This window comes from Astyanax mexicanus, chromosome 23 (assembly GCF_023375975.1).
Source record: "Astyanax mexicanus isolate ESR-SI-001 chromosome 23, AstMex3_surface, whole genome shotgun sequence".
In the NCBI taxonomy this organism is placed as follows: Eukaryota; Metazoa; Chordata; class Actinopteri; order Characiformes; family Acestrorhamphidae; genus Astyanax; species Astyanax mexicanus.
Genome location: NC_064430.1, coordinates 15,308,045 through 15,318,147, shown reverse-complemented (window position 1 = coordinate 15,318,147; position 10,103 = coordinate 15,308,045). Strand labels below are relative to the sequence as shown.

The 10,103-nt window shown below is 35.6% G+C and overlaps 1 protein-coding gene across 1 annotated transcript; it reads right to left on the bottom strand.

Annotated features, from left to right (window-relative positions):
• On the bottom strand, positions 1-7,280 carry LOC103022042 (troponin I, fast skeletal muscle). The gene is made up of 7 exons (XM_015604718.3): positions 7,178-7,280; positions 4,478-4,527; positions 3,248-3,284; positions 3,007-3,135; positions 1,452-1,541; positions 930-1,106; positions 1-251 (listed from the first exon to the last, which is right to left on the bottom strand). The coding sequence occupies exons 2-7, from the start codon at positions 4,483-4,485 to the stop codon at positions 162-164; spliced, it is 531 nt and encodes a 176-aa protein (XP_015460204.2). The 5' UTR covers positions 4,486-4,527; positions 7,178-7,280; the 3' UTR covers positions 1-161.
• Between the last annotated feature and the right edge of the window lie 2,823 nt (positions 7,281-10,103).

Here is a 10,103-nt window from a genome sequence, read left to right as displayed (position 1 = left end):
TTTTGTGAAGCTGTTTGCTTTATTTGAAAAACAATGAAAAGTGTCACCCAAGGACAAAGGCGAAAATCAATACTTTCATTCTCAGTGTACAAAAAGCGAGGGTAGGACCACAATGTAAACAAATAAATAATTTGATATGAATGCAAAAAAACAAAACAATTTTATGCCTCTGATTCGAACATCTTCTTTCTGCCACCCATGCCAGCCTTATCTTCAATGTTTTTGCGCCAGTCACCCACACTCTCTTTCTCCTAGGAAAAAAACAAAAAAAGCACAACATGAAACCACTCCTTTAAATCCAAAAAATGTGGACATGATTAGATCACGCCTCCTGTTTACAGCACATTCAAATGCATTCTCTGATTACAGAATAGCTGTCAGCCACTTAAACTGCTTGATAGCTTCTGTAACACCAGCATAGGTCATAAGATATAGGTCATATTAAAAGGATAGTGTGAACTGACAAAAATAATTATCAATTTTGGAGAGTAAAATAGATTTTAGTCACTTTACTTCCTCCTCATACTTTATAACGATATGTTTGTAGAATTCTGTCAGTACAGCGAGATGCATTTCCAGTTGTTGTACTGAATCAGACTCCCTTCACATGCAGGCAAAAATAATTTAGATTTCAGCACAACACATTTTTTTTCTTCTTCTGATACTGAATGGATGATGGTTGCCTTAGAAACTCAACTTCCTGTAATTGGTCTGAAAGTCTAAACGATCTAGGAAAGTGCATTTACACTGCAAATGAGCTGAACCACAATTCAGTTGAACCGGAACAAGTCCGAAAGTCCAAAACAAGGACCAAACAAGGTAGGTGTAAAGGAATCGTCATTCTGTTTAAATATCTATTGTTTTATTTGGTTGCTTCTAAAAAATTTTTAGAGAAGACATCTCAAATCTGAAAAAGAAAGTTTACCCACCTCTTCCTTGGTCTCCTTCTTGACTTGTTTGAGGTTGGCCCTCAGGTCCATTGACACCTTGTGTTTGGAGCCGAGCAGAGCTTGCAGCATAGCGTCAGCAGACATGCGCACTTTCTTCAGAGCTGGCTTCTTAAACTTGCCCTTCAAATCCTGCACTTTTATCTTCAGCTCATCAATCTGTTAAGAATGTAAGTTCAGTAGATGGTGAGATTTAAATTGACTGTGTTTGTGTATGTACACCATATTGCCAAAAAATGACAGAGCAGGATCAGCAGATGTGCTGAGGTCGACAACTTTCTGCAGAGTTGATTGCCACAGACCACCAAACTTCATGTGGTCTACAGATTAGCTCAAGAACAGAAAAGCATAGCAAGCATCATGAAATGTTTTTTTTTTTATGGGAGCTACATCTAAGCCTAACTTAACAAAATGCAAGGCAGAAGAGTGGATACGTTTGGCAATATAGTGTATGTATACATATTAACAGACAGTTAAAGGTTAGATTTAACACTTTTTGATTACCTCTTTATTGGATTTGGCCACTTTGCTCTCCATGTCATATCTCTGCTCATCCACAAGATCAATCTGTTGGTGCAACTTCTTGCATAAATCCTGGGGAAAAAAAACACATCCACAGTCTTTCACTAACTCAGATTAATTTTAACTTTAGTTGAACAACAAATAATATAACAAATCCCTTAGTGATATTTAGGTATATTACTTTGGGATTTGTGCAATACTCTGCATGTGTTATTTGCAGTGAATATAAAATAGAAATCTCATTTATTTCAACATTTGATATCCTTTTTTCAGCTCCACTGAGCATATATGAACACTTTGTATTTTTTTGTACTTTTTTTGTGCTTTTTCTATAATTTGGCTACATACTAGTCCACCTGTTTCTCTGCAAACTTTATTGACCATTGAACAACAGATGAAAGAATAAAAAGTGTGCAGAGAAACAGATGGTCAGTGGAGCTGTTAATATGGTTGACCAAGTTTGGCCCAAGTTTCACTCTCTTTCACTCTCAAGTTCATTGTCTGTGTTAACAGCTTTTTCTCATTTCCTTATAAAAGCATGTTGTAGTTCTACAACTGTAGTCAGCCCATTTGTTTCTCTACATACTTGGTTATCCTGCTTTTATCATTTTTTAATTAAAAATCATTACACAATATGTTTGGGACCTAGAATCAGAATTTAGCAACACACCTTTAGCAGAAACCACAGCTTGTAAACACTTGCAAAGACAGATATTTTAGGTTTTAGGTCTTTAAGTTGAAAATTTTACTACACAGTTATCTCCGGCTATGCAATACAGATGACAGATCCACCCCCATGCTTCACAGATAGCAAGATGGCGTTTTTTGTGTGTGTATGTACTGGGGCGTAGCAGCAAATTCTGGGCCTTGTACACCAGTGGCGTAAAGTGAATATAGTACCCCTTCTGCAAACCATTATTATTTTATTTTACCTTGCAGAACAGTAGATCTCAAAGCAGGAGAAAAAGTAAAAAGGAGAAAAAAAAAACACACAGCCCAAGTGGGTTCAAAAATAAATGGAACGGGCACAGAATGAAAACGGGCTGAAAATTAAAAACGGGTGGGAAACGAAAACAGTTGAAAAACGAAAACGGGCGGAAAATGAAAACCGTCGGAAAACGAAAACGGGTAGAAAATGAAAACGGGTGGAAAACGAAAACGGGCGGAAAACGAAAACGGGTGGAAAACGAAAACGGGTGGGAAACAAAAACAGGTGGAAAATGGGTGGAAATGGGTGGAAACAAAAACGGGTGGAAACAGAGATCACGCAAAGCGCAAGCGAGGAAGACAACAGGCAGGGTAAACAAAGGCGGATAGCGAAGCGGGAAGCGAAACAAACACACTGGAGAGAAGCACGAGGGAGGAGGAGCAGGGTCGTAACAGCAAATTCTGGGCCCTGTACACTCTCAATTTCAGTGGGCTCCTATTCATGCCAGTACACAAGGAACATGAGAGAAAAAAAATCGGATTTTCATGGGCCCTGGGTAGTTAGGTCCACTTTCCCCCCACTACCACGCCCATGTGTATGTATGCTTACCAGCATTTCCTGCATTGATCCAGGCAGGGAGAGGGTAGGACAGTTCTCATCCATGTACTTCTCTTTCTCTTTCTCTGTCTCTGCAGCCTCGGCCTCGAGAAGCCCCTGAGCGATCTGAAGCATCAAGCTCTACACAACAGTCACACAAACAAGAAATTATTAGGGTGAAATCCTATTAAAATTATTAACTAATAAAATGTCTAAACCAAATTAAGCATTTTTTCTGTGTTAAGCTACTGACCTTTAGATGGTGCAGGCGGCTGGATGTCATCTTTTTGCTGTTTGAAAAAAAAAAAAAATAATAATGCAAAAAATATATTATTTGAGTCAGAATGAAACCATTTTCAATATAATTAACATAGTTATTATCTTAAAACACTATTTCCCTCCTATAGGTTCAGAAAGGATTAACGTCTTGAATTTATTTACTTACTAAAGAAAAATAAAATTATGTTTTCGGACTAACTGAGTCTTTCAATTCTAAAATAACAAAGATCATTTCTAAAAGTTAAAATAAACTTATGTCCCATATAAGGGCATTGTTTTTTGCAAAAGAGATTAGAGAAAATTTAAAATGCACACAATTAAAGTTCTGGGTATGAGAAGGAAAATTATACAGCATTCTGCATAAAGATTTTCATAAAAAAAATGTTTATCCAGGACTAGGCTTAATTTCTGTCTGGGAAATGAACCCATGAAATGTAATATCTAATATTTAAAACAATCAACGATTATATTTATTACAAATAACTGCCATTTTTGTGTATTTGTTAATATACAAAGTATTGGGACGTTCAAGGATATTAAAATAAAAATGTATACTATTTTTGTTGGTATATCTGTCGCTACTGTCCAGGGAAACCTACTACTAGATTTCGAGGCACTGTTGTAAGGATTTGATTTCATTCAGCGACAAGCATATTCATAAGGTCAGGATGTGGGATGATCATTACCTGACCTAATTCCTAACTCTCTGACTCATCCTAAAAGTCCTGGATGGAGCACCATCTTTCCAGAGAAAACAGTTTTTCAGGGTTCCTGCAGGTCCTTAAAAAGTCTTAAAATGTCTTAAATTTACTGGTATCTGCACATACTAACATGAGCAAGTTACCAGGGAGAGAACTAAGGTTAACAGAGTGCTAGCTAACATTAGCTGCAAGCTAGTTATTGTTACTGGAAAGAGTACTAAGGTTAGCAAGTTAGCTAACATACGAATGTTAGCGGCAATTTAGCTACATTACCAGGGAGAGAACTATGGAAAGCGGAGAGCTAGCTAACATTGGTTGCGAGCTAGCTATCATGCTAACATGTTCTACATCAAAATGTAACAAAACTGAAAAAAAAAGACTAACAAATGGGAAAAGTTACACTTTGATTTCTAATACAATACATTTTCTACTAACGAAATTAGAACTTCATTTTTGAGCCTTAAATTGTATTTATTGTGGTCTGTGAAAAAATTAATACTTACTCTGACATCTTGGTCTCTTTTTTTGTGTTACACCTTTAAATGGAAAAAGACTAAAATAAAAGAAAGAGAGAGAGCAAAAAGCGTTATGTTGAACGTTTTCATTATCTTAATTCAATCATTGTTGCCAGAAGAATGTAATTTACAACTCTATGTCAAAAAGTTGTGATGCTGTATAAAATGTACATAAATATAAATGAAAACAGAATGCAATGATTTACAAATCTCATATCCCCTCCTTTTTATTTACAATGCAAAACAGAGAAGAGGAGACCAGAGACATCCTGGATCATTTGCATGATGCAGCTGCTTTGACTTGCATTTGTGAATTGCATTGTAAACTGAGTGATTTACAGAACAAAAATTCCTGTTTTTAATGCTGTGCTGCCTGAGGGACCGAAGATCACCAGCATCCCATATCGACCGTCAGCCTTGTTCCTTGTATACAGGAACTTCTCCAGATTCTCTGAGTAGGTTAATGATATTATGAGCTGTAAATGGTGTAATATCCAAAGTCTTCATAATTTTACAAATTAAATCTACATTCACAGTTTTTCACAGACTAGTGAACCTCGACCCATCTTTGCTTTTGAGAGTCTCCGCCTCTCTAAAATGCTCTTTTTACACACAGTAATGTCAGTTAGTTGCAAATTTCTCCTTCAGCTGTTTTTGATTAGTAGCACTTCTGTTGTCAGTTTTTTTTGTCGCCCTGTTTTAACGTGTTTGAGATCCATTGCTGCAACTGAGTACTAAATGAGTAAATGTTCTGGAATGGAATAGTACACAGCGTTCCCATTTTTGGAATTAGGGTTATACTATATTGCATCTAAAATTGTAGCATATAACAATTCAAACATGCACAGTTCTTAAATATATATGAAGGAGAATAGTGTAGTACAATTATTACAATTATGTGTGTGGGTGTATTCAGGATCTTGGTAGGAAGTTTGCACACAAGAATTCAACAGCTGAGGGCATTTGTGTCTCCTCAGGCATTTCCTCAGCTGTTCTGAGACGTAATGAAAAGCTTAAAACAGCCCTGTCAACTCTCTTGGGTCTCCCTCTCTTACACACGAAAATAGCTCTTTGAACTCCCCTGATTCACATATCCGCATTCATTTCCACATGGATAAAATATACTATAAAAAACCCAATTACTGCACTTTGTTCTTTTACCTTAATAACAATATTTAATTGTATATTTAGATTTCAAGGCGTACACAAACAGACACACACTGCCACTGAAATGCATGCAATAATACAGATTCACTAATTTGTTGGATGCATAACAAAAAAGCAAATGCTGTAAAAACAGTATTCTCTTTCTATTGTACAAAAAGAAAACTTTACATGAGAAGGAAAACAGTTTCTTAACTTCCAATGGAGGTCAATGTAAAATGATTTTATTCCTTTTTTAAGTCCTTTTGCAGAATGTCTATTGTTCTATCATGAAATGTAGATACAATGAAAAGAACAACTGTCAGATTCACATAATGTCAAAACATAGGAATAGGCAAAAGTAGGGATAGATATAAGTGTTTTGTGACACAATTGTGTCATGATTTATAACCTTACTACTGGTATTAACTATTTATATAACTATTAAATTGTCAGTTCAATCAGTAAATGCATTTACAGTATCACTATTAACATGATACGCTCTGTGAAAAGTAAATTGGGCTGTCATGCAAAAACCTTGTATCTTTGCATTTTGCCCTTTTCACATTTGGAAACAATTTAAATGTTGCTTGGACCCATAAAATGCTTTAAAATTACATCATTTTAATGCTTTAAAATTACATCAGTAATATCATTTTATATTGACACCCATTGAAAGTTAAGGTAATTTTCATATACTGTAAAGTTGCCACTTTGAATACAAGGTTTAGACCTGAAACTTTGAGGTAGGGAAAGTTATCTTGGTTATTCACTTAATTAAAAAAATGGCACTGCTTTTCTGGATGTGTGACCAAACACCTACAAATCTCTTGTATCTCCAACTAGGAGAATAGGAGAACAGGAGAGTGAAAAGCCTTTTTACTAGTTTAGTTCATTATGAAATCTGAGTACAGTTTAAAGATGATCTAACATTATGTGAAAAAGTAAAGAATTCCAAAATGGTGCAAGTTTTTTTGTGAAAGCAAAATTTTAAATATTACATTTAGCAATATATTGTATACTGTTATGTAAATGATTCTGTATGTTTCTATATTTTAAATCACTTTCTTCACTTTCCTGGAAAGAAAAGGAAAGTTTTGAACATACCTACCATACCACCTGTCTGTTTTGAGATTCAAGGTATTTGCATGACACTGACGATATACAAATCTAAATTTATCAGGGCAGTAAGCATACATCTCTCCATTACAAGCATTTTAAATATTTGCAGCTTTAGATAATGCATCAATAAAAATTACAATTCCTCATCAGCAACATCAAATTCCACAACGAAATCTGTAATAGCATTTCAATCTGGTTATTCTTTAAGCTTTACTTTAGGAATCTAACCACAAGTCTTGCTCTGTGCTCCAATCATTAGAAGCCATTACGTACTAAGATAAGATTACTCAGCTTTCAGCAAGATCTTTAGCGCATGCATTGCACACGTATGTGCTGTCTATCTGATCTGTGTTAAAACAGGAAACACAAGAGCTACTAAACTTCTCTGAGGGATAAGACACGTCATAACGGAGAGAATCTCACCTTTCAGCAGAGAGAGAGAAAGAGACGTGAAGAAGGGATTATATGAGAGGCAGCCTGTGGCTCAAAGCCAGAGTGAACAGAAGCATTCATTCAGTTTATATAGGGGTCTCAGGGGGCTCAAGCAGACAATTCTGTTCTCTTTAAGGAAGGGATCTCTTCTTAAACCAATCAACAACAGGTTCCTCAAATATCCCACACCCTCCAAGAGTCAGCACACACATTTGTACCTCTGGAATTTAGGGTGGCCCGGGGGCACGGGTGACAGCTGAAAACGAGCCGTCTATACAAAAAGAAAATCACTTTCTTTGAGAAGCTGTTTGGGTCTGACTGATTCAATCCAAATGTATGGCAATAATATTCTTTTTTAAACCTAGGTTAGAGTTCTTTATTAATTAATGTATTTCCTGTTTTATCGTATTAGCTAAATCAGTTACTATCCAATTACTTCAACCAAGAACAAAATCAAAAGTGAATTTCTCAAAGCAAACCTGGGGGTTGGGGGAGGGGCTGTAATACGTGCAGAAATTAGGACAGAAATCTCTCATAAATCAGATATAAGTAACTAATCTCTTTAAAGCCACCCAGTGCTGAACAGCCTAAATCAGAGGGATTGGGGTCACTTTCCTAAACAGTTCTCAGAACACTAGAATGACCAGTCAATGCACACATGACCGCTCTTAGTTTCAACAGAAAATATCTACTACTCTAGTGATTTGTGTGAGATTATGATTTGTAATTTGGCATGGTAATTAGATTGTAATTATTTCAGCATTCTTTCTCAACATTGTATCCATATGATTGTATATATCAGTATACATATTCTTTGCACTATAAAGCGCACTTACAATTATTTTATTTTCCCAAAAATCAACAGTGTGCTTTATAATTCGGTCTGCTTTATGTATGAATTTTACCAGTCAGGTTGTAAGTAGCAGTAAAGCCACTCTGCTGAAGCGCAGCATTATAAAAGAGTTTCAGTGAAGTTTCTCTAACACCGAGGCTGAAGTAGCATTAGCATTAGTCGCTAACTGCTGTTCTAGCTCTTTCACCATTCAGAGGTGAGTATACCAGCTAATAGCTAATAGGCTTACCAGAGCACTTAGGGTTCCTCAGTGTAGCACAGTCAGGCAGTATTTACCAGCGCTAAGCACTACTAACCACGCTAAAATACTAGAAATCTAAGCTTATTGTAAGTAAACGGAATCGCTTTACTTATCCAATTAAACAGCTTATAGGAATATGTGTAGATTAACATCAATCTCTCGTTTGACTTTAAAATTGCACCTTATGTATTAAAATAGACCAGAAAATAGATGGTAATTGATAGTGCGCCTTATAATGGCAATGAGTCCAGGAGTCAAGAAGTCCAGAGATGACCCCAGAGCTGTGTTTGGAATGGTTTACTCATTAATTCTGACAACAATTGAATAGAGAATGAGCAAACAATAAACCATCTATTATTTGTACTGCTCGGAGAGCGTCTGACACAAACCACCATAATGCGTTATTTTATACTTTGGAATTTTTAGTGTATACTACATTTTCAATGCATTATGAGTGTTAAATAGGGAACTATATAGTTAAAAATATATATACTGTTGAGATTTTTAACAGCACTACAGCATGGCTGACACACCATATAGTGCACGATTTCTGTAATATGGAGAGATTTCGTAGGCACTCAGGACTGAGCACTGAACTGTTTGTCTCAGGTTGGGAATGTTTGAGTGGGACTCCTCTCTGCTGGCCTCTGGTGACAGAAGAGGGGACCAGCCAGTGGATCTCTCACATGGAAAAAGCAGTAGGACAGCACCAGCATGTCAGTTTACTGCAGATCAGAATATCACCCAAAAATAAACAATACGCAATTTTTCAAAATTCATTCTGCTTTTTTGTGTGTTTTTATATAAAGATTTTTTTTATTCTTTTAACTATTTGTTATATGTATAGAATTTCAGACTACACAAAAATTATATAATTAATCACTATATTTTTACTTGCATGCATGCATCAATCTTATCATGGTAAGCTGCACAACAGGGTGGACAATTACAGGAGGGGCGATTTTGGTGAAAATAGTAATTTATTTAAAAAAAAAGTTTTTTATTTTTCTAAAACTATTTTACCACAGCAGCATGGACAGCTTAAGCTTTACTTCGGCTAAATATAAGAACAATATGAGAAATATTAGATTATTATGTATTAGGTTATTAATATTATTCCCTGGCATTTTAACGTTGAATAAACGTTGAATCAGCGTTGATCAACGTAGATGTTATGGTTGAATCAACGTTGAATTAACTGTTGATTTTAAAAAGAGAATCAACGGTGATATAGCAACCTTGTTTCAACGTCATACGTTCAACCTTTAATAAACCATAGCTCACTTAAATTGAAAAATCCTATGGTTAACAAAGTGTTAACAATAAACTTACATCATGGTAATAAAGCTGAGTGTAACGAAAGTTACCCACCACTACCAATCTGATTCAACATCTGATCTCAAAAACACTAAAACCGTAAAACTATTAGAACATGAACATGGTGTTAAATTAAAAAGCAGTTACTGCAAATTGAAGTAAAACACTTTTTCATTCCTCCATCCAACCGTTTTTAGAAATGATATGGTGATGAAATGTAAAATGCTGATTCAAAAGGCAGAAGGTTGAGGACATTATGTTGATTCAACGTTAAAATTTCAATGTTAGCACAACCATTGAACATTAAATGTTGATTCAACGGTGAAACAACAACATACATTACTTTAGTCATATCAAGGTCAAGGTCGGTTGTGTACCAGCTGGGTTAATTACTGATAATTCAGTGTCTTTAGTCTCTCTCAAAAAAAAAAGGTTAAATAAGTTTGTGATGTCAAAGGTTACTTTCTTAAAGGTGGTACTCCCGGAATGACAGAGTGGACAAATAA

Excerpts from the sequence above, each read along its gene's own strand:
- LOC103022042 (XM_015604718.3), bottom strand. Across the intron at positions 3,136-3,247 it reads GCCGCCTGCACCATCTAAAG|AGCTTGATGCTTCAGATCGC; the intron begins GTCAGTAGCTTA and ends ACTGTTGTGTAG. Across the intron at positions 252-929 it reads AGAAGGAGACCAAGGAAGAG|GAGAAAGAGAGTGTGGGTGA; the intron begins GTGGGTAAACTT and ends TTTTTTTCCTAG.